We start from the raw sequence: 24,926 nt of genomic DNA, 5'->3' as shown, positions 1-24,926 counted from the left end.
GGCGTCAGGCTATGAGGGATGGGCTCCTGCTCTCCCGAAATCTGTGCTGCTGTTGGAATGAGAAACATTAACCAACTACTGTTCCCTCCCTACCCATAAATCCTATGCTTTAGTCTACCAAGTGCTTACTCTAACCTCTACCCCAAAACATATTTAGATATTACCAGATAACCTTGACAGTTCCTCTCTTGGCTCTGTGAAAGGTTACCAGACATGTACTTACATCCACTTATTTTATGTTTGTTGTAATTTGAATAGCGTTCAATTACCAGAACTTCTGTTATTCATCGTGCCTTTTAAAAGTTCCTTTTGGAAGCCCTATCAGCGACTACACTGGCATCCCTGAGATGTGTCCTGCGTGCTGCAGCATGACTCATGAAACTACTCTGAAAGGTCAACCCTGACTCTCCTCTAATTGCACTGGCTCCCACTGCACGCCTGTATCATCTTCAAATACTGTTGCGTCATCTACAGGGCTGTCACCCTGAAGTCTCCACGCTACGTCACTGAGAAACTCAGCATCTCCAGAGGTCTGCAATCCACCAGAAGTAAGGAAATGTGAAGGCTTGAACTCTGACGGTGCAGGAAGGATAGAACGAGAAGAACCGCCTTCTTGGACTATGTTCCAAGAAACTGGAACCTCCTACCTTCAACATCAGACTTGAGCCATTGCTGCTACAGTTCAGGAATGAGCTCAAGACCTTCCTCTTCAAGGAATGGCTCCTCTGTAACACATGTCCACATACCCTCCGCTCCCTCCCCATCGTACCTGAGACACTGTGATCTGACCCCCACTGCCACCGTTGCCCTCCCCTGTTAGCTCCTACTCCCTTGTCGCAGTTTCACTCTGTGTTCTTCCCCCTACGATTGGAAAGCACTTTGGTGATTCCCAAAGCCAGGTCCAAGCTCAATAAGTATACTAATAATATTAATAAAAGCATCACCCACACTATTTAACCTAATTATCATCTCAAATAGTGGATACTGACTGTAGGTAAACAGGCTACTTGGATGTGTAACCTCATCCCATGCTTCCTATTCTTAGTACACATGTCACGCAAGCGCCTTGAAGTGGTCCCTTGCATGTTAACGCATTATGAAACTGAAATATGAATTTGCTTTCTAAGAATTTTGAGTAGACCAATGTCATTCTCAGCGTCTCCTACTTTATCATTGCTAACATTACCCTATAAGTGGAGAGCAACATTGCAATATCACTTACTTGGCCTGCAAGGGATAGTGGGTATGGACTATGCCAGGCATTACTCGTATGTAGTATTAGGGCAACAGATATTCAGACAGTAGAAAGTATTTCACACAATCTGCATCCTTTCTAAGTATTCAGAGCTGCATTGGGTATAGACCTTAACACATTATATTGTAACTCGATTCTATACAAAAACGATTTCACTTATCAGTTGTATAAACCTACCCTACAATATAAGGATGGAATAAGTTGCAAACGATCTTGTATGCTCTGAAAAGTAATTGTGTGCCTGCAGATTCATGACATTTTCTTAAAATGCATATGATATCATGGTGAGGTACTAAATATATTTTGCTTGCAAAGTATTATGGGTATGCAAATATCCCAGTGAGTGTTTCACTGCTACACTCTCTCATATTTTTTACAATGCCAGGTCAACTAGGACTGGAGGCAAACACAGGAGCTGGGGAAGGGTATGGGTGAAAGGGCACTGGAAAACGCTCCTTGCGGGTGATGAACAAATCAGTAACTTTCAAAAACCAAGTTAGTTGTTTTGGCAGGACAGTACAGTGTAGGAAATGTGTTTGTTTGCTGAAGGAAAGGAAACTCTAGGACAGTCTAGAGGACTGCACTTTCTGTTTCTTTCTATGCTCAGCTGCTGAGTGCATTTCAATGTAACCATTTGTTCTGTTTACTGACTGTAACATCCCCCTGCATCTTATTTAACTGATAATGGATTACAGAGGGATCACTAGTTACAGAAGAAGGCTCTCAAGCTGTTGTACTTCTGAGCATTGATGCTAGTAACCTAGATATGTGATGTACTTCAACTGAGCTCAATAAGAAAAAAGTCAGCAAGTCTTGTTAAATTTTGTCCAGGCTGTGGTGAGGATGTGTGGGCAAAAATATAGGCTACATGTGCCCAGTCATTTTACTTCCTATGTCAGGGTTACAAGCAAGGCTTTGATAAGAATTTGCTTCCTACTTACAGCGAAATTATTTTTCAGGGGGTAAAAATAATTGGCTTTGCCAACAGGAATAAGTTAGGTTTATTAAAAGATGTTCTTTGCCCTTAAAATTCATCTTGAGATCAGTCAGAAATATTATTAGAGTTCCGTCCTATGCCACTGCTCTTCTGATCACTTATATCGAAAAAATATCAGTGGAGTTTTGTGGGCGGAATCCAGGGGTTGGTTCCTATGTGTTCATTGTTTCCCCTTTTTATTGGGCACATTTTTCTGTTTTTAGCGATTAAAAATGGATGGTCTAAATGTCTCCCAGCTGTGAGACTTTTTTTGAGTAGCTCACCGGACAACATGATGTGGATAGTAAGTAGAAGCCAGGGAAGTTTGATCATCATATTCTGAGGTGCAGTTCTTCTGATGCAATTATCATCCTTACACAAATTATGAGAGGCATGTTCTCATGTGGCCCTTGAATTAGTTCATTAAAGTGGCACATTAACTCCTATTTGCATGTTATCTGACACATTCCTTTTAGTTGCCTTTATTCCATCTGCAAATATTGTATCAGGCAAATATTGGATCTGGTCTGATTTATGATAGCCACATAAGTTGTGAAAAGCAATATTTGTTTTTTTGTAAAACACATGAGTGTTTTTCCAGTGATAGAAAGCACACATTTCTCTCTGCACAGGAGTACCTCTGATAGCTGCTGTGGCACATCTTGCGGTCTTGAACTGGTTGATGAATTCTCTTTATAATTGCATATAAAATATATTTTTTTTAACCTATGTGTTTAGAAACCGTTTTGTAAAATGCACCTTTTATGCAGATTAGTAAAACATTGCAGTGGTTTGGAACGGGCAAGTCCTTTACAAACTCTCTTCGGAGATGGTTAGTCAATAACTACGCATGCTTACAAAGTGGCTTACCTTTTGAGTCAATTACGCACATGGAAAATAAAGTGCACACGAAAGGCAACTACTTCCGCACTTAGAGAAAACTAATTAGAAGGAACATTGCCCTGGTCTTCTTTTTTCGCCATTTCTTCCTGGAAAGGTCCTTGAGATTTACTTTGCGCGCCAAACCAGGTTTCGGCCCTTTGTTTGTTTTGTCTTTGGCGGGATTTGCGAGTGAAGCCCGCCGCTGGCTCCAGGATGTCTGGCAGGGCCAGAAAATGAAGGAGGTGCCCGAAACTGCCTGTGCTTAATCCCCTTTGTTACAGGAATGCACCCAAAGGTGATTGGCCGGCTGGCTGTCCCCCAAGGACAGCCACCCAGTTGTTTGATTGATAACTAGGCTGGAATGAATGGGAGAAACCTGCATAAAAGGCAAGGCATTTTGGCTTGGAAGGCAGAGTCGACCACTGGACGAAGGAATCCGAAGAAGAACTTGGAAGAGACACCAACTACAACTCCTGGACCATTGGTTTGCCCGGTGAAGCCCTGCTGCTATGCTGAAGCTCTGAATTTGCCTCGACTAGAGAAGCCCTACAAGGACGACTTCTCCCCTTGAGTTGGTGGGACCAATCAACTCCAAAGTGAACTCGTCTGGACATCTTCTCGAAACTGGCTGTACTTCTGCTGCTGGAACCGAACTGCCAGGGAGAGGAACACCAGGTTGAGTGTATCACTTTAAGTAGAACCCAAGCTCCAGGAAGATCCTCTGGACTCCCAGGAAGCAGGACTGACCAAGCCTGAGCCACCTCAACAGAGTGCTGGACCCCAGATGTGAGGAAAGTCCAAAGTGGTAGCCGAGAACTGCGTGGTGCTATTTGCTGAGATGTGAGGAGGTGAAACCGCAATATGTCGCTTAATTGAAGTTTGCCCTTCGCTGCTGCTGACCGTCCCATTGCAGTGCAAGTGTCCCCCTCCCTCTTGTCCCCACAACTGAAGCCCAGGAACAACAGGATCTGCAGAGCTGCACAGGAACAGAAGCCAGCTGGAACCACTTCTTCTAACTAAAGGTACTGTAAACTAAGGGGGCTTACCTCTTGTTGTGTAGCCTTACTTGTCCTCAGTCGAGACATGTCTTGGTTGCCTCTGTAGAGTTGCTTACATCTTTACTCCTCACAAGCCTAAACAGCTTGTGGCCCTACATTGATCTACTTTTTCTACAAAGACTTCTAAAACATTGTGCAAGACTTACTTACCTACAAGAAGTGCTTCAACATTGACATTGGCTGGCCTGGCTCCCTAAATGCCTCTTCTTCCCTCTGACTGTGTGTTTTACCTTCCTTCAAGGAAAGGGTTAACTTACTTTACATTGGGAGTTCAAAAGTACTTACCTGTTTCAGAATATTTATGTGATCTCTTGTCTTATTCTAATCATTTTCTTTGGCACCAGTCTCAGTATTGCTCTAAATATGCCCGTGATAAATTAATGTCCACAGTGTCCTAGCTATTTAAGTCACCCAAGGGTGTAGGAAGTGTCTATGTGCCATCCCAAATGGGTACTTGCTGGTTTAGAGAATCTGAATGTGTATTTTGGAGTGTATTTGTGTCTTACTGATATATTGCCCCTTCTGAAGAAGGCTTATTCAACTGAATGTTAAATTAGTAATTGGTTAATCAGGAAACCTTGACTGTAAGTGTTTATTTTGATACTTCTGTGAATCTCTGTGTAACCACCCTACTGCTCACATTTCCTCTTGCGATTGGCCTGGCTGCTCAGCCACACTACCCACCTGTGTAGTACAGACTTGTACCAAAGGTTGGGTTCCTTTTGCCAGGAGGTCATGGTTGTTGTAGTGCACCAAAAGGTGCTGCACCAAATCTTGCCTAACACATGCTGTTACTACATATGCTGGACAACCAGGGCTGAGCACGGGGCGTGGGTGAGGAGGAGGAGACCACCCATCCCCAGGGTCAGGCTATCACCTTGGGCCCTCAGTGACACCCAGTTGGTAAGAGTACCGGCTGAATAGGGCGGCCATCACTGACCTGCTGGCCGCAATAGAAAAGTATATTGGAAGCAGGATTGCCATCCACACACTTGTGCCCCACTGGTCAAGCTGGTGGCAGTCCTGCAGTTCCTGGGGACTGGTACTTTCCAGCACTCTGTGGCCATAAGGCATGGCATGGCCCAATCAACATTTAGTACAGTCCTGTGCCGGGTGCCCTGCTGCGCCATGTCAACCTGCACATTGAACTGCCAACAACCCAGGCCCGGGTGAATGACTTCAAGGCATGCTTCTATGCCACCGCACAAGTGCCCAACGTCATTGCAGCCATCGACTGCACCCATGTAGCATTGGTTGCACCCCAGGCACATGAGACAGTCTATAGAAATCGCAAGCACTATCACTCTATGAATATGCCAATGACCTGTTGGCCTGACCTAATCATTAGCCACTGTTGGGGCCCGCTACCCTGGATCCACCCACGACTCCATGGTCCCACGCAATAGCATACTGCTGGGATACATGGAGAGGCACAGAGGAGAACGGATCTGGATAGTGGGCAAGTACAAACCCTGCCACAAATGAATGTTTAAGCACAAGTTAAAAAGGGGGGTATAGCCACAGGAAGCATTGAATGGCAAGAGGAGTGTATGGGGAGGCATGGTATCACAAGTATGACACTGACACAATAGGTACAATTTGTAAAACCTTTATTGAAGTTTCTGGGGTTGGTAAAGCTCCTACCTTGCCCTGTAACTAAGATGGGAATAGACTTAACCATCAAACGATAAACAAAACAGTCCTAGTGGTGTTCGTCAAATCAAAATGGCCTATGCTAACAAAATCCTAATGCCTGCCCTCTCTCTTGTACAAAAAAGTGTATAATGGAGAACTGTATGCAAAGGAAAAATCTGTGTTCAAAATCATAAATGTGGCTGAATCAGCTCTGCTTCCGACATTACACCGCACTGAGTACGGTGGTCCTTGTAGGCAGGATGACGCTCTGGCTCGGGTTTTCAACACAATAAACAGTTCCAAAACGTTGGATTAAGCCCTATCTGGCATGCCACGTTTAAGTCTCTCTTTCAGACTTCCAAATAATGTTTCAACAAAAAGTTCACATAGGTCCCCTTCTGTCGGGCTCGGACCTCTTCAAAAACCCATTTTACGTGCCCCCCCTCCCTCTGTCGGGCTCAGACCTTTCACAACAAAGTTCACATAGGTTCCCCTGTGTCGCGCTCAGACCTCTTCAGAACAATGTTGCCCCTTGAAAGGAGAACTATAGGCATACGTATACATAATTGTGTATGCGTAATTGTTACAATATTGTGACATCGCCGTTGATGATGCTTTAAGCGAAAATTGATTTCGTAATCTGTCATAAAACCCAATTCTCTATGGCGCGAGTTAAATGTTATATAATTACCTTGGCGTTGCTAGCAAATAGTGGGCAAAGTGCCTCTAAAGTAGATTTGAGGTGGCGCTTTTTACTTCTACTTATTGCCTATGCATGTGTCTACTTAAGGCAAGCGACACTGAAGCTTAATATCTCTTTGGCAATTTGAATATTTTAACCATGGTGAGCACTCGGCTCACTACTACTCCATGGCTTTTTACAGATGCACCTGAAATAAGGTTCATTTAAACCAATCCAAGTCCTTTTACGATGAGTATATTTATAACAGTCCTGTTACAGCGGCCACATGACATCATACAGTATGGCATATCATTTCAATTCTATTGTCGTCAAATGGGTTACTTCTTATACAATGATAGAGGAGACTTGATATTATAATACATCAGATATTTTATATTAATCCATTAGGACTAACAACTGACCCGTAAAAAGATGGGCGAGTTATTACTTATCACCATTAGTTCACAAATCTGGGATGACGGAACACCAAAGTTTCAATAACCTCTTAGGACAGCACAACACTAACACAATGGGTTAATTGATATTACTTGCTAATAGGATTTACATTTGATCCAGGAAAAGACAGGTGAGCTATCACTTACCACCAATAGCTCACAAATCTTGGATGACTGAACACAATGGGTGTAACAACTTTTAAGGACAGCTTAACATTAACACAATGGCTTAGCTTTTATCATTAGCTAATAGACAACTAATATTTCCAATAACCGCCAATTGCAAATGGGCATATGGATAATGCAAGGTGCACTCAGACTCACAAATACATTCTGACAGATATTCACTTAATGGTTGCGTGCAAGTGAGGTGCATTGCACAACTATGTACTGTGGGAATTACACACTAACAATACTTAATCTATATGATCACAATGGTAAATTTGTGTGTGTTCTGTTTCTTTCGCTTCTGCATCACCCTCCATCGATGAACTGATGGGTACGTAACAAATGTACTCAATGGCTTTGAAAAATGTAATCTTTCGTAAACAATTTTTCATCTATATATATTTCTGAGGCTTGTGGAATCTGCTTAGATCACACGCTGTGCATAGGCCGACATCTAGTGGAAGCTGCGGAGTATTAGTTTGCTTTTCGAAACTCGAAAATGGGCGTCGACCTAGGGCGTGCCAGTAATACTAGTGTGACGTCCACTGTACCCATGATCCCTCATGCGTGTAGGACCCTCACATTATATTTTTCCGCCATACTTGTCGGAAGCATAGTTGCAGAGATTCCCTGGCTTTCAGCCATTTTGTCATAATTCATCTTAAATTCCCTGATCTTTCAATCCCACGTCGAGACTCCGGAGATCGACGCCGGTCCGAAGAACGAATAGCCGTCGAGACTGCACAACGGACTTTGGGCCTCGGAAGGCCTCTGGCCTCGGCCCGGGCCTCAGAAGACCTCTAGCCTCGGCCCTGCAAGTAGGGAGAGTGGGGGGTGGACATACACTTGTTATTTTCCTACATACACTCACACGCCATAGACTAACATATGGAGCATACTCCATTTAAATTCTGCCCCAAGGGCAACCGCAAGTTCCCTTGGGTAGATAAGCATAACACTTGTAATCTCTGTCTGCCTAGGGATCACGCCGAAGCTAACTGCAGAGCGTGTAAGCTCTTTAAAGCTAAAACACTAAAGGACCGCTCCACTAAACGTTGGGCCCACTACGCCAGGCAGCTCAAGGCCATGAAGGCGGTGGGTTCCTTCAGTGATGGCAGAAACGCTGCCGTGTCGGACGGCGAGGGCACAGGGGCCTCGATAGACACCCAAGCGCGAGTCCCCGGCCTCAGAGGATTGTCCGCCAGGTCAGTAATGGGGACACCTGCGACACGAGCGCTACACACTCCATTGCACCTAAGCACACTAACCCCAGCCGAGACTCGACATGCGTGTCGAGCAATCGGAAGAAAGAGGCACAAAGAGAGTGGTCCACAGATAGTGTCCTCTGGGCGTTCCAGCTCTAGATCGCCTTACGACAACCGTCCTCGATTGCCAAGGGTGCCTCGCTCCCCAATGTTACGGAGGTATGGTCGTCAGGAGACAAAACCGACCTCTATCCCCAAGCAGCTCAAAAGTTGGCTCCGGTAGTCCTTTCTATGTCTGCCTCCGAGTCTCGACGCACGCCCTCTAAAACTACAGAACCTTCCCAAATTACCCCTGAATCTCGGCGCCAGGCCTCGAAAGATTCAGAGAAGGCCAAACCAACAATCTAAGACCTCTGACCCTGTCACTAAACTTAAACTTGTCTGTCCCACTCCACAGGATATGGGAATAGAAGAGGAACCTCGGCAAGAGGTGGTCATCCCCAGTTTCAGGGTATGGAGCTCTGATGACATCGACAGGGTGATGACAAGAATGTCTTCTTTAGCTAATTTCTATGAGAAAAACCCAGATTATTTTCTGAGCTATCAGAGTACCCCTGACACCTCTACTCCTTCAGTCCATTGAGCTACCGGCCTGCTTCCAAGAACCCAAAAGACCTTCAGCCTCCTAGTAAGAGACCTCGTAATGAGACTCTAGCTCAGGGTCCGATTTCAGACCCATTCTCTATTTTACCTTACCATCAGTATGCCGAAGATCCAGACATACAGATACTGGATGACCAAACATGGGCCGATTATTACAGAGACGACCAGGATGAGGAGGAGGTAGACGAGGCAGAGGCCTATAATATAGACTCACCTATTCCCAAAGATCCACCGGTAAATGACTCACCTGTGGATAATCAGCCACTACTGAATGAGGTCTTAGCTAGAGCTGCACAGCACTTCCAGATAGAAAGATAGTGAGCTAACGACTCTGGGTAAGTCTCTCGTAACCAGGACTATGTCTGGCAGAGGGACTCCCAGGACCCCCTTTGTTAATTTGCATATTTAAGTAACTTTGGGTCTCACCCTAAGTTACTAGGGGAATCCAGACGTGGACCCCTTGCTCACTATTCTTAGAGAGGCACAGATCCACCCTACTGATGAGGTCCAACCAGACCGAAACACGTGTCTGGGGTTTCTGTTGGTACTCTTGTTCAGAGGAGAATTGCCTAGCATTTCGGTGCTGGACTGTCCCAGGTCAGGACAAAGACTGATATGTTTGGGATATTTCTTCTCTGTGAAAGATAGTGAGCTAAAGACTCTGGGTAAGTCTCTCGTAACCAGGACTAATGTCTGGCAGAGGGACTCCCAGGACCCCCTTTGTTAATCAGCACTTCCAGATAGACACTCAAGGGGCTCAGGAAGAGAGGGACTTTGCAGAGGAAATGATGGGAGACAAGAAGTCCATTGCCCAAGCCATACCAATTCTGAAGTCTATCCAACGCAGAATTGACCCCTGCCTCCTTGCCCCTAATCTCCCCCTAATCTCCCCCGGGCAGTCAACCCCAGAATTGAAAAATTATTCAGGGTCGTCACTTCCGACCCACTATATATAAGGGGTCAGCTTAAGCCCGACTCATTGGTGGTTACCACCACCAGGAAAAGAGCGGGGACACCTCTAGCATCATCTGAAGCTCCCCCAGACAATGAGAGAAAGAGGATTTATGGTCTAGGAAGGAAAGTGGCCTACACTTCCTCCTACCAGGCAAGAATCGCGAATACCACCACTCTGCTGGCAAGTTATAATTGTCACCAATGGGAGCAGGTAGCTGTCCTCATTGTCTCCGCACCAGAACCTCTAAAGGGCCAGTTAGCCCAGATTGCGTCGGAGGGTAGATCGGTGTCCGGGTGCATTCTAAAGGTGACTTTCGACGCAGCAAATAATGCAGGCCGGCTGATCGCAGAGAGCGCTGTCATCAAGAGACACGCTTGTCTTGTTTGGCAAAGCGGTAGAGGAGGCACTCAAAACTGTCAAAGAAGAATACGATACCCTAAGGTCCCTGGGACAATTAATTAACACGCCCACGAACCAAAGAGGGAATAATAATTTTCATCGCTCACGCAGCCAAAATTCCCAGGGGGTTCTTATTACTCACAGGGGCAAGGTACATTGTGGGGTGGCAACCAACAAACTACCCAAAGTTACGCCAGAGGTAACAAGAGGGGCCGTGGTAGAGATGGAGACAGCCCGGGTAGAGGCGGTACGTCTCACAACAAACAGTGACGCTCCGCTCAGGGTCCCTTCCCATGCATCCCCAGTAGGGGGGCGCATTTCCACCTTCCCCCAAGGATGGGAAGGGGATCACCACAGACAGATGGGTGCTGTCCACAGTGTCCTCTGGATACTGCATCGAACTGTTGGAGCGCCCCCGCAACCACTCTCCAAGACAAAAAATACACTCCTGGACCACCAAAAGATCCTCCTCGAGGAAATCGTCAATCTTCTCGCAAAGGACGCGATAGAACTCGTCCCGGGCAACCAGCTAATCAAGGGTATTTATTCAACTTACTTCCTTGTGCCAAAAAAAGATCTGACAATGCGCCCAGTATTAGACTTACGGCCTGCAAACAAGTATGTCAAGCCCCAAAAGTTTTGCATGACTACACTTCAAGAGGTAATCCCCCTCCTAAAAAGATTACATGGCAACATTGGACATGAAAGATGCCTATTTTCATATTTCCATGTTCCCAGCGCACAGAAGATTCTTGCGCTTCAAGGTGGACAGTCAGCACTACCAGTTCAAGGTGCTGCCCTTCAGTATAGCCTCGGCTCCAAGGGTATTCACCAACGTACTGGCGGTGGTGGCGGCGCACCTAAGCAGAGAGGCAATCCCAGTGTACCCTTACCTGGACGACTGGCTCATCACGGGGGAGACCCCAGTAATTTGCAGATCCAATGTCCAAAGAACGATCGACCTCCTCTTCGAATTGGGTTTCTCAATCAACGAGAAAAAATCATGCCTGGTGCCAAGCACCTCCAAACAGTTCCTAGGAGCTGTCCTAAACACTCAAGAGGGGGTTGGCCTTTCCATCAGAGGAAAGTATTCGGAATCTACTACAGCAAATTCCTCAATATCAGTCCGACCGCCAGATAAGGGTGCACAAAGCGATGTGTTTGCTAGGCATGATGGCGTCGTGTATTTACCTGGTTCCTAACGCGTGCCTGCGCATGCGACCCATGCAGGAATGGTTGGCGAAACAGTGGTCTCAGGCAAGTGGTCAGTGAGACGATCTAGTGGTCGTTTCGCCAACACTAGTACAGAGTCTTCGCTGGTGGACAAGGGAGAATCCTTCAAAGGGGAAACCCTTTTACGATCAAGAAATACAAGCTGTAGTCACTACAGACGCGTCCCTCTCAGGATGGGGAGCACACCTCCTTCACCACGCAGGGCCTCTGGTCTCACACAGTGGCCAAGAATCACATCAATCTGCTAGAGCTTCTGGCAGTCTTCAGAGCGCTTCGAGCGTTCGAACCCCACCTGTCGAACCTGTCAGTGCAGATCCTAAAGGACAGCACAACAGCAATGTTGTATCAGAAAATTTGGATATGGGCACTCAGCCGGAACATTCACCTGTCATCTCAACATGTTCCAGGGAATCTCAATTCACTAGCAGACGCTTTGAGCAGAGACCCCCTCCCGGAAGAGCACGAATGGTGTCTACACAAAGAAGTTGTGGGAGACCTCTTCTCACAGTGGGGTTTCCCCACTATAGACCTATTCGCCACAAGCGAAAACAGACAATGCCCAGGATTCGCATCCAGGTCCCTCCAGCCAGACTTAATGGGGAACGCTCTATGGATGAACTGGTTGAAGATGTTTGCCTACGCTTTTCCACCAACCCCTCTGTTGAGGAAGGTGGTCAACAAGATGCACAGGGAACCGATGACGCTCACCCTAGTTGCTCCCATGTGGGCGAGACAACCGTGGTTCCCGCACCTGCACAAACTGGCAGTGTGCGAACCCATCAGACTCCCGTGCTGGCACAACCTACTATACCAGCACGAAGAACAAACAGTGCATCCTCAACCCAGCTCGATGAAATTGGCAGCATGGCTCCTGAAGTCATAGAGTTTGGCCATCTCAATCTACCACAGAGATGTAGGGATATCCTAAAAGAATCAAGGAAACCAAACACAAGACACTGTTACTTTGATAAATGGAAGAGATTCGTTATTTGGTGACAGAATAAAAACCGGGTTGATTGTACTCCTTCCAATATTGTCACATACATGTTCCCCCTGCTGGACGCATGGCTGGTAAGGTACTCCTGGCGGTGCTGTTAGCCTACACCACCTCCCATAACAAGGTGTTGTGGTGGAAAGTACCAGTGGTTAAAGCCTTTATGGAATGGGTAAAGTGACTTCCCCCTCCAATTTCGAATCCACCACCAGAATGGGACCTTAATGTGGTGCTTGCTAAACTCATGCCCCCCCCCCCTTTGAACCCATGCATAAAGCTAACACCTATAAAACTGCCTTCTTAGTAGCCATTACATCCATAAGCAGGGTCAGTGAAATTCAGGCTCTGTCAGTGCAGGATCCTTTCTTTACTATTCATAAGGCTAAACTGGTTCTATGAACTCACCCTAGGTTCTCACCTAAGTTCATTTCAAAATTCCATGTTACCCAGTCCATTGAGTTACCGGCCTGCTTCCAAGAACCCAAAAGCTCTGCTGAGGTGAAACTACACACACTAGATGTGCGAAGAGTGGTCCTCTACTACGTAGACAAGACCAGACCACTAAGGAAGACAGATCAATTGTTCGTCTCCGTAGCTACAGGCAGAGAAGGAGATTGCGTCTCTAAAGGTGCCATGTCGAAATGGATAGACAAATGTATCCAGCTGTGTTACTCCCTTTCAGATAACTCAGGCTTTTAACGCCAAGGGCCCACTCTACAAGGCACTGGGGCCACCCTGGCTTTCATTGCAAATGTACCCCTTGACACCATTTGCAAAGCAGCTACATGGAGCTCTATTCACACCTTTACTCAGCACTACTGCATTGACACTCATTCCAAGACAGATACTCAAGTGGGACAAGCGGTTCTAAGACATTTATTTGCTCATGACCCTTCTCACATCCCACCTCCTTCTTCTAACACTGCTCGCTAATCTATGCACAGCATGTGATCTAAGCAGATTCCACAAGCCTCAGAAGGGATACATTACTCGCCGTAATCGTATTTCTGAGGCTTGTATCTGCTTAAATTCACATGCGCCCACCCTTCCTCCCCTCTGAGAGAAGGCGCATGGATGCTTGTAGTCTTATCAATCTTATCTGCTTGGACACTCTGTACTCGCGCTACTCCTCATGCTACCTCATGTCTGAAAAAATACAATCTGCGTGAGGGATCATGGGTACAGTGGACGTCACACTAGGGATAGTATTACTGGCACGCCCTAGGTTGACGCCCATTTTCGAGTTTCGAAAAACAAACTGTAATACTCTGCAGCTTCCACTAGATGTCGGCCTCTGCACAACATGTGAACCTAAGCAGATACAAGCATCAGAAATATGATTCCGATGAGTAATGTATCATATATATATATATACATATATATATATTTCAATAAAAAAGGGAAATTATGGTTAAGTTGCACTAATAAAAACCAAAATTCAGAAAAAAAAAGTTGTTAAAAGGACGTTATGGTTACAAGTAAAATCGAAAAACCCCTGAAATTAGCCAATTATGGTAAGCTAAGCAACCATGACTCACGCCACCCCCGTGCACTGCTAAGACTAACACCCAGGACTTCAAAGATGACATCACAAATATTGATGACATCACTGATGACATCACATGTGCATTTACTTTTCATACAAGGGCTTGTGAATGTAATGTTGGCAAAAATGTATTGGGGTTTATAGGGAGATGTGTAATCTACATACTTCATTACGCAATGTAGTGTTCTAAAGAACATTCCATTGCAGTGTTCTTTCTAGTACAGGAACCTACTCATACAGAAATGTAGGCATTGGCTGCAGCATACACCACAGAGGTGCTATATTTGTAATTTTCCAAAGTTATATAACAAAACAGTGAATGCCTTTTATCAGACTTTTCCGTACTGTGAAACATGTACTAAGTAGCTAATAATGCATCACTTTCTACATACTTACATACTAGAATTTTATTAGTGTAACTTAACCATAACGTCCCCTTAACGTTTTTTCATTGAATTTCATAGGTTTTTATTAGTGCAACTTAACCATAATGTCCCTTTAACAACGTTTTTTCAGTGAATTTCATGGGTTTTTACTAGTGCATGCTATTTTCCTACAAGTTACTAATATCATACTTACCAGATATAACAATATTTGTGTCCAATTTACAAAGTGTCACCTTAAAACTCTGCTATTTCCCACCTTCTAGAATCATTTTTAACACTTCTATACACTTTTTGCAACTATTTCAACTAGTTTTGCATCCGTAGACGTCTTCCAACATCTGACTTCATTGCAGACCTTCCGGACAGTGCCACATGACCATACGCAGGCGCGCTGCATAATGACGTGTCCGAGAACCCGTCTGCACTTCACAATAAGATCCGTCCGCGGACAGTTCGGAACTGCATTTTCTACTGATCTAGGAACTTTCAACTTCAAAATTTCCCTTGCACACCTCCTACACCTTTTCGTACTCATTATCCATTACCAATCTAGTACACAGTACATACTTGGAAGAATTTGATCAAAACTGCTATTTATCTTAAAAATGGCATCAGTTCCTGCCATCCCTCCTCCCCAAGAGCCACCACCAGCTGGAGGACCGTCACAACAAAAAAAGCACAGTACTTTCAAAGACAATGAAGAGGACCAAGAAGATGAGGTAGATGAAGTGCCTACTTATAGCACCAAGATGGAATCATTGGTGTGCCAGTTCTTTGATACTGTTGGGAGTTTACCAAAGGCTAAAGCTACCAAAGTGAAATGCACGGAGTGCAATTTTGTACTCAGTCGTAGACTACCTGGTCAGTACTCCTACGGGACAACCTCCATGCGCCGCCACACCAAATCCAATGACCGCAATGCTCTCAGAAAGGTTGTTCCTTTCTCAGCAAGTAGTATGCTGTCTTCCTCCACCTCATCTTCCTCAACAAATACTCTAACCGCACAGCCGGATGTCTGCAGGCATTGGTGTGTTATAAATAAATAAATAGGGAGGGCTACGGACCATTATCTCCATTGCAGCCCCTGAAATGGGGAATAAAGGCCATTAGCACCCCTGGTTCCCAAAGCGGGAACCCAGGGTGCTAAAACATTATTCTTCCTACAGCGGGAGGCCTGCAGCAAGAAGGAAAATCCTTTTCCAATAAAGCCAACATGGAAAGAGAAGGCGGGGCTCCGTACACAGCCCCTCTTCCCTTGCCATGGCAGCCTGGAAAAACTCTATGAACATATTACCACAAGCACTTTTTTTCCCTTTCAAACCTATCCTACCTGTGAATAACTTTACCACATAGCCGGTCCCAGGTAGACATAGCCACTTTAACACCATTTTTCATCCCTAGCGGTCATGGCCAGTAGCCACATTGTCCACGTCATGACCTTATGCCATGACCCAGACAATCTGGCTACTGCCCACAGCCACAGGCTATACCTCAGTCACCAAAGGTATATGGCTATTTTTTTGTACCTACTTTAGTAGACTTCTGAAAAAATAAAACATTTGCAAAACCATGCTTCAATGTCCTTGCCAATGCTCCTCACGAGTTTGCTCGAAATCCGCACATGTGTTATTTTTTAAAAAGTGGCAAAATGTATGTACATACAATAGTCATATAACTTACCCCCCACTTGACAAAATCCATTCAGTCTTTACACAAACATTGAAGGTTGGGGTCTATAATCTGTCTCAAAACTTTTGTCCACATTCGTCAAATAGCAACAAAGTTATAAGCCATCTAAAAATATTGAGACCCCCCTCTAATTTCGCACCCTCTTGAGAAAATCCCACCAAAATTTAGAAAATCATTTATATCTAGATCCAAAATCGTTTTGCCAAATGTTGTGCAGATTCATCAAAAGACACCACATTTATATGCCTTTACAATATTTTGGGACCCCCTCTAATTGTGCCCCCCTTGACAGAATCCCACAAAACTTTGCAAAACACCATTCAGGATAAGTTCTAGAATGGAATTGCAAAATTAAATGCAGTTTCATTGAGTGGCGCAAAAGTTATAAGCCAATCCTCACCCCCCCCCCCCCACATCCCCAGAGTTTGTGTGGCAAGTGAAATGCTATTTTTTTTTTTATTATTTATGTTCTCACTGTGCTGTCCGCAGACCCCAAAAACGTCTGCGAATCCAAGATGGCGGGGCGTTTTAGGAAAACTGATGCATTTCACGTTTTCTCACCACCCAATCAGCGGCCCCATCCCGATGTCTGCGGACCACGCAAAAATCTGAATTTTCTGGCCAATCTGAGGCCAGTCCGCGGACCTAACATAAATTTTTTTGCCTTACATTTGGGTAGTTTAGAAAAAAACTACTGGACGGATTTACACCAAATTAACAAAAGCACAATGTGCCGCTCCTGCTGCAAATTTGGTGAAAATCCGTCCAGCGGATTCGGCTGTAGGCGTGAGCAAAGTTTTTTTTCCCCATTATGTCTATGGGAAAAAAATTAATTTTGGGACCCCCTCCTATAACTTTGCCCCCCCCCTTGGCCAAAAGTCACCAAACTTTGCAAAGGAATTCAGAGTGGGCCGTATACTACTTTTGCAAAGTTTGGTGAGGATTAGTCCATGGTTAGCAAGGTTATAAGACACGCAAAAAGTGCTCTTCCTATGGGTTTAGCAACTTAACCATAAGTGCATGGCCGCTACTGCTGTCCATGTAATAAACATACAAACATACACACACACCATGATATTATTTCTTCTTTTTATCACTATATGCACTATTTGCAAATATTATCTGTACAATATCTCCATTTTACTTATCAAAGACATCTTTAATTTTCTGTCAGCCTTGAAGGTCTGAACACGTGTCAGCTGACCAAATTAAGAATAAACAATTTTTGGAAAATACATTTGCAGGACTGAGCATGAATTGTTAAATACTATATGACTTTCAAACATTAGAGAGACAGAGCGCGTTTCACCAAAATCCAGTTCAATTCGTGCCATTCCACATACACATTGTATGTCCCTGTTGCACGCAGGAATGCCCACGGTGCATAAAGGCAAACCATTCTGATTCTGCAGACCCATGCATGGTACATATGCCTGATGTTGTAATTTTCACCCATGCAGGTGACACAGGATACCCACATCTCGCATGGCCGATGACCCATGTGCGTGACCCACAAACACCACATGACCACGCATACAACCATGCCCACAGCTGAACACGCATCTGCATCAAACATACTTTTCGACTTTTAAAGGCATGATTCAGATGCCTAGATTGCACTGGAGGGGCCCTCATGTATGGGCCGGACAAAGGTGGGAAATCTGTCTTGCCATGTGCAGTGCTGCACATTTGCCTCAAGCGGAATGTGCCCCTAACCCCCCCCGACGCAGACAGGCAACCCCAGGGGATGATTGTGATGATTATGATGACGACCATGTGGATAGAGCCATGGCTGATAGAGACAGGGATGATAGGAGGGAGGAGAGGCTGGCCCGACAGGCACAGATAGATAATTTCTTTTTAGCCCAGTGACTGGACCCAATACACAACCTGCACATGAATAAATTAATGAAGATCACTAGTACACAATCATGAATGTCCTCACATTTTTTCAGTTTTCAACAGGTTTTAATGTTTATGGTTGCAACCACTACCCCACCGCAGCACACTGTCCGCCCCCCTCCCTCCACCACCTTCCCAGCACACAGTTCCCCGTGCCCCCACACAACCATATGTCCATGTGATGGCCCCTCAGGCCGACAGTGCACAGTCCATTCACTTGGTACGTGGCCCCTTCCCATGTGCACCCGATTCAGGAGAGTGCTGTAGCAGCTGGCGCTGTGACCTCCGCTGTTGGGACTCCTCGTGGGAGTGTTGGAGGTAGATGGGATGGAGGCAGGCAGTTGGATTTGCTGCAGGAGGTTATAGGTTTCCCTAATTTGTTCAGCAAATGCAGAGAGCCCCTCGCATAGTTTCCTTACCCTCTGCCCGAACCTCATGAGGGATGCTCTGCATGCCTCCACCACGATCCTTGTGCGGGCATTGTCCCTGGCCATTGTCTTCGTAGCACCCCTGATGGCACGGCTGACGGCCTTCACATGCCTATTGTGTCCTCTGGCAAGAGCCTCAATTCTTAGCTGATGTGCCACTATCAGTTCCAGTCGCGACATCACGGTGGTCACGGGACCAGTAGGGGATGTTAAGGTGGGGTTGTAATGCCTCGGGGGGGGGGGGGGGGCTGTCCTGCCTGGGGAGGGGCTGTCCTGCCTGGTGGAACTGCCTGATGAGGCATGCAAGGGTATGTCCTCACCAGCCACCGTGGTATAGGCGCGACAGGGGGTGCCCGGCCCTGTGGCCTTGGGCTGTACGCCTCCACACGGTCATGGCTCTCCGGTGGTGTGCTAATTTCTGGCACATGCATGTCTTCAGGTGTCGGGGCCGCAGCAGCCTGCTGGTCATCGCTGCTTGCCTCTCCCTCCTCTTGGGTGGTTGATATTGGGGCCGTTTCAACTGCCTCTTCCGGGTTGGCCCTGGAGAGTTGTGCCCTTGGTGGTGGCATGGCAGTGTGGAGTGGTGGGGTGGGTCTTCCACCTTGGTGTGCGCTGTGAGGCCCTTTACGGCGTGGTGGTGCTTGTGAAGGTGTGGGTGGGCCCTCAATGAGATGGCCCCGCTTCCTCATCCTTCCTGGACGCCTCAGATGATGCCTTCGTGCCTGTAGGGGATGGAATTAGGTCACATTCGATCACGTGTTTTGCCATGCATGGCATGACTTAGGGGGGTTACACAGGGTGGTTGGACTCATGTACGGGCCTGGCCTGCTTTTATTTTTCAGTGGGTTGGTATATATGGGGCCTGGTGCTGGAGGGCGACGCACTTAGGAATGTGGCTTCCCTGTGGTGGCATGGCAGGGGTACATTGTTGGCGTAGGCATTTCTTGTCTGGCAAGTATCTTATTTACACGACTAGCTGGGAGTGGTGCACTGCTGTGCCCACGCCATGGCTGTGTGTTGCATGGCACTTGGATGTGTCCCTTGGCTGCCCTCCCCAAAGCTCAGACTCACGGGGGTGGCCTAGGTGCACTGGCACATGGGTGCTGCTGTGGGTGCCTGCAGTGGCGCCGACACACTGCTCCCAGTCACAATGCCCGGCTCATGGATATTCACACTTGGGGATAGTGCGGTGGGCTGTTAACATTACATTTGGTATTTGGGGAGGATTGACCCGCATTCGGCCTCCTGGGCGCCTCCATTCTTCTGATTCTCTCTATCCCTGACATGTCGATGATGCTGCTGCTGCAGCAACGCTCCTCCCATGGCATGAGCTCCATGGTGGTGGTGTTGAACAACCTCCAGTTGCCATGCAGTCTGTCCAGTGCTGGTCTAGGATGCCCCATACCCGGACCTGCAGGTCATTGAAACGCTTCCTGCAGTCTTCCCCATCCCTGGGGACACGGACGACTGCAGACACCTTCTAGCTAATGGTGCCCCAGATGTGGTTGCTGCGCCTTGAGGTTGTCGTTTTCTGGCATGCCCCATGCAGCTTGTCATAGTGCCCCCTATCACCTCCTCCACAGGGACATCGAGCTCTGACGCTGTAAATTTCGGCTTACGGAGCCGATCCTGGGCTGACTTGCCCCTTTCACGCTCCTGTGACATTCTTGCTGTTTAGCTGGTCTGGATGGCTGCCAGGGCCCCTACTTTTAATGGATTGGGATTTCCAAAATGGCCACTGCAGTGTTTCCAATTCCGCGTTGGTCGCATTTCCCGTGCGCGCTATTATTGCACTCTAATGGCACACCGTGTTGCTGCCGGTGGTGCTAGCACTATTTGCGATGAGATTTAGGGTGGTAGCATGCATCCCAGCATAATTTGGGTTAAGCGGTATTAGCGTTCACGCCAGGGACGTGAGCGTTTGTCCGCCGTAATACACCGGTTTCTGCACGACTACTCTAACATTAATGCGAATACCCCTCAACGCTAATTACGCCCAGATAACACCCAACTTGTGATGGGACCCTGTGCATCAAGGGTAAAGCAAACAACATAAACATGATTACATGGATTACATTAAATTAGAGTCAATCTAGCCAGGTAATGTTTGCAATACCCTTAAAGCCAAGTAAAAAATGCCATGATACATTAATAAAGAATATGCAGACTGGGACTACAAGTTTCTGCATACACATTCTTAATGTGCCATGGCATTTTTTGCTTGCCATTTTTGCTTGCCATTAAGGAAAAGGCGAATATAAGTGATATTAGGTGGGTTGTTTGGCCTATGTTGTCAGTGTGTATTTACTATCTTACTGTGACATGGCATTTGTTACTTTTTACTTGACATCAAGGGTAAAGCAAGTATGATGTGTTATTACGTGGCTAGACTGACTTAAATTGCTGGCTACTATCTAGCCGTATATTGTGTGTGTGTTATGGCATATTTGTACTTTGCATCAAGGGTAAAAGCAAACATAAGTTTGATTACTTGGTACATGAGCCTATGTTGGGATAGCCAGTCTAGATAGGCTTTCTGTCTGTGAAATGGCATTTCTTTACTGGTGGGGGTGCTTCTATGGTAAAACTGACATATATTAGTGCAGCATGCAAAGACATGTATAGACACAGCCAACAATAAAATGTTTTATATGTTGTGGCCAAAGGCATAAGTGGGCAAAGGCATAATGAAAAAGACATTGAAAATGGTCCTGTGCACTGTTTGTAACTTGCATCAATTGGTGTTTTTCATGTGCTACTGTGCAAAATGAATTGCAAACTCTGGCTTTTTACCCAATTTTTTTTCACAGAAAGTGCTGTGAAATGCACCAGTTTAAACCATTGTTTTAAAGATTTTCTTGGGGGAGACGAAGGAACCTTCCAGAACCCATCCCCTGCCCCCATCTTTGGTTTGAGCTCCCTCACTGCGCTTGGTCGCTCATGCATATTAGACATGTGCATTTGCTCCCCTCCAGTTCAAAACGTCACCAGCGGCCACTGCCCGAAAGAGAAAGATGGCCAAAAAGACAGTGAAACACAAAGACCGAGCTTAAACATGGACAGCCATTTCAAGCACACTAATGAACAAAACGCTGCCATGCATTGGTAAATAGAAGGTCCACACCCAAAAAGTGTGCCCTCCTGTCCACCTGCTCTACTCAACCTGAAAAAGGTACGGCCCAGACCAATGTCTCCCTAAATCAACAAAAAACAGTGCCCATAGAGAGACAGCTCAGTTTTACTGGCTGTTCCACAACTATCCATTGCATCAACACATCCTATCTTTCGTTATTCCTTATGTTTCATTTCAGGAGCAACCCAAACACTCATATACAAAAATATATTTTATTAAATTTCACAAAATACAATATATATTCACTAATAATACTCTGCTCCACTTGCCATAAAGGGGGGGTGGAGGGGGTAGTAGGGCTATACCCTTGACTTAAATGGGAACAGTCTCTCCCGAGACCAGTATTACCAACCAGTACCCCAAAACAAATGAGTTGAGCAATGGAGTGAAGTCAAATAAGGGTCTTAAAGTAGTCAATCAGTGGGGATCCCATTGAAAGAAGTCAAAAAGCTGCAAAAAGAAAACTTTCCTAACAAGTTGCTTGGAATAGGTTCTTTCAACATATAGAACCTACCACTTTTGTCCTCCGCTGCATCAACCTTCTGATGTTTCCTGTTACCTAGCACTGCTGCTTTTTAGTGTCTAGAGGCAGGTTTGCAATGTGGGTGCTGTACAAAATAAAAGTAAACTGCTGCTTTAACACATACCAACAGATGGTACGTTCTTTCTCATAGTCATTTTAAGGCTGGTTTTAATGAAGCACTTCCTCTTTTGCTCATGCGCTTTAGAAATCTTCAACCTTCTTTGGAGATTGCCTAGCAATTTGTTGATCCAGACTTCATGCCTTTTTGTTTTTATATCATAGAGGCAGTCAACAACATCATTAAGTTCCTTGGAATGCAACCGTGTGAGAGGTCGGACAAAGTGCCTGAGAACAAAAACTCGCATACCCTATATCTTGCTGGTGAGTACCTGTGCCAGGATCTACACGTGTAACCGTTTCTTACCTTTGATGTTCGCAGAGGGAAAGCAAGCAAGTTGCAAAATGCACTCCACAATCTCAATTTATAATTTCTTTAACAATTTCTTTTTTTATAAACCATATTCCTGAGGCTTGTGGATCTGTTTAGATCACATGCTGTGCATAGGCTGACATCTAGTGGTAGCTGCAGAGTATTACATTTTTTGTTTTCGAAACTCAAAAAGGGACGTCGACGGGGCATGCCAGTAATACTATCCCTAGTGTAACGGCCACTGTACGCATGGACATTCACGCGTCAAGATCCCTAAAAAAAAAAAATTCTGCCATCGTAGTCGGACGCATAGCAGAGTTCCTTCTTTGCTGATGCCATTACTTATTAAAGTATAAACTTAGTTTTTCTTTCTGTCCTTCGTCAACCGTACACCGCAAGATCTCTGGCAACGGCTTTCAAGGACAAGACCATCCGTCGACAGCAACAACTCCGGTATCAACAAACTTTGTCTGCAGCCTTCCAGGCCCCAACAGGCCTCATCTCTGCACGGTAGGGAGAGTGGGGGGGAGGGTCATATTCCATCTCACCTAGAGAATGTATATTCCCCTACACTCCCATATATTTCCATATATTTTGCCAGGCTGCCACCTTTATACACTATGGAAAACACTCCTTTTAAATGTTGTCCTTCCTGTAACAGGAAGTTTCCCTGGAAGGATTCACACTGAGTGTGTAACCTTTGCCTTCCTAGGGACCACGCTGAAAAACAGTGCAAGTCGTGCATACTGTTTAGGCCGAAAACTCTAAAGGACAGCAAGACCTCCAGCGATTGAAGCGTCCGCATCCTAAGTGATGCCGGCGGCAATGGGAATCTGATAGATTCCTGCGTGCGAGCCCTCAAATCCAACATGCAGGCTGGCGGTTCTGCTACGGAGACGACACCCGGCGGCTCAGGCACCCCTAGTTCACACCAAGCACATGCCCCACGGCGAAAGTCAACCACGTCGTCGACCGATAGGCCACGTGTGGTGTCGAAGGGAAGGTTCAAACGTTCCTGTCCTCTGGGCCATTGCGGTGGCGATCGCCACATGACAGGCCCCCGGAACAGACGCCGAAGTCTGTTTCCGACACTGCGTCCAAATCTGGGAAGTCCCCCGGTTCTGGCGACCAGGCATCAAAAGACGCGTCGACGGCCCCGGCGAAAACTCTAAATTGGCCGACTTCATTAAATAGCAAGTCCCTGACACACTACTGGAGATCAGAACGTCAGAAATCTCTAAATCTTTGACTCCCCAAGCCCCAAAGTCACAACGTACAAGGAGTAGGGATTATTCTACCCCTGAGGGTACCCTTTCAGGGCCAACGCATCATAAACAGACCCCTATCCCAGAACCCCCACCTACACCTGCTCCCTCAGTGTTGCCAAGCTCCTCTCAGTGGACCCCAGAACAATTTGATAGGGTCATGAGGAGAATGTCCAGTTTCATACATTTTTTCATGTACACCGAGATCAACTCCACCACCTTCAGGGACCCCCTCGGAAGAGGCAGCAAGCAAACATCCTGCTGCCAAGAGAGACCGCCTAGACGCCAGGCAAGCTACTATCTCGTCATATCAAGAAGCAGGTCAAGACACACATCATTATGACACTCAAGGTTCACATGACCCTGGCTCAGACCCAGAAGACCAAGGGGTCACAGAGGACTTGGACCAAAACTATGATGATGATGACGTATACATCATCCAATCCCCAGATCCCACCGACAAACTTGTGGCTGACTCCCTGGTAGACAACCAGCTGCAGTACAATGGCCCTGCTCTTACAGGCTGCAGAACACTTAAGATCACGCATCAAAAAGATGTTTAGATATAGCCCCTTCAGACCCTTTATACATTAGGGGACAGCTAAAGCCTGACTCTCTAGTAGTCACAACCACAAGAAAGAGAGCAGGAACACACCTAGCCTCTGCCAAAGCCCCTCCCGACAAGGAGAGTAAGAAACTACACTACACCCTAAGAAAGTAGCTTCCTCAGCTTCCTATCAAATAAAAATATCTAATAATAACACGCTATTATCCAGCTACAATTGCCACAAGTGGGACGAGATCTTACAACAAATAGACTCGGATCCGGAGCCCCTAAAAACACAGCTCTTACACACCATCGCTGAAGGGAAGCAAGTAGCAAGCTGCATCATTAAGAGTAACATAGAAGCAGCAGACAAGGCATGACGGATTGTGTCAGAAGGTACACTAATCAAGTGCCATACATGGCTCTGTCAATCAGGTTTCAAATTGGAGACCTAGGCTACCCTTTTAAACATGACTATCAAGCCCAACGCATTGTTTGGCAAAGCAGTTGAAGACGC

General features: G+C 46.1%; 1 protein-coding gene across 2 annotated transcripts in view; it reads left to right on the top strand.

Annotated features, from left to right (window-relative positions):
• Positions 1-24,926, top strand: part of COPG2 (COPI coat complex subunit gamma 2) — a 621,430-nt gene that overhangs the window by 492,692 nt on the left and 103,812 nt on the right. For both annotated transcript variants that reach the window (XM_069629620.1, XM_069629619.1), the window contains one exon: positions 22,450-22,548. In XM_069629620.1, coding sequence (XP_069485721.1) covers positions 22,450-22,548 — 99 coding nt within the window. The remainder of the gene's footprint in view (positions 1-22,449; positions 22,549-24,926) is intronic.

The sequence above is a fragment of the Ambystoma mexicanum genome, chromosome 12 (genome assembly GCF_040938575.1).
Source record: "Ambystoma mexicanum isolate Mex_15411 chromosome 12, UKY_AmexF1_1, whole genome shotgun sequence".
NCBI classification, from domain to species: Eukaryota; Metazoa; Chordata; class Amphibia; order Caudata; family Ambystomatidae; genus Ambystoma; species Ambystoma mexicanum.
This window is presented reverse-complemented; position numbering and strand designations above follow the sequence as displayed.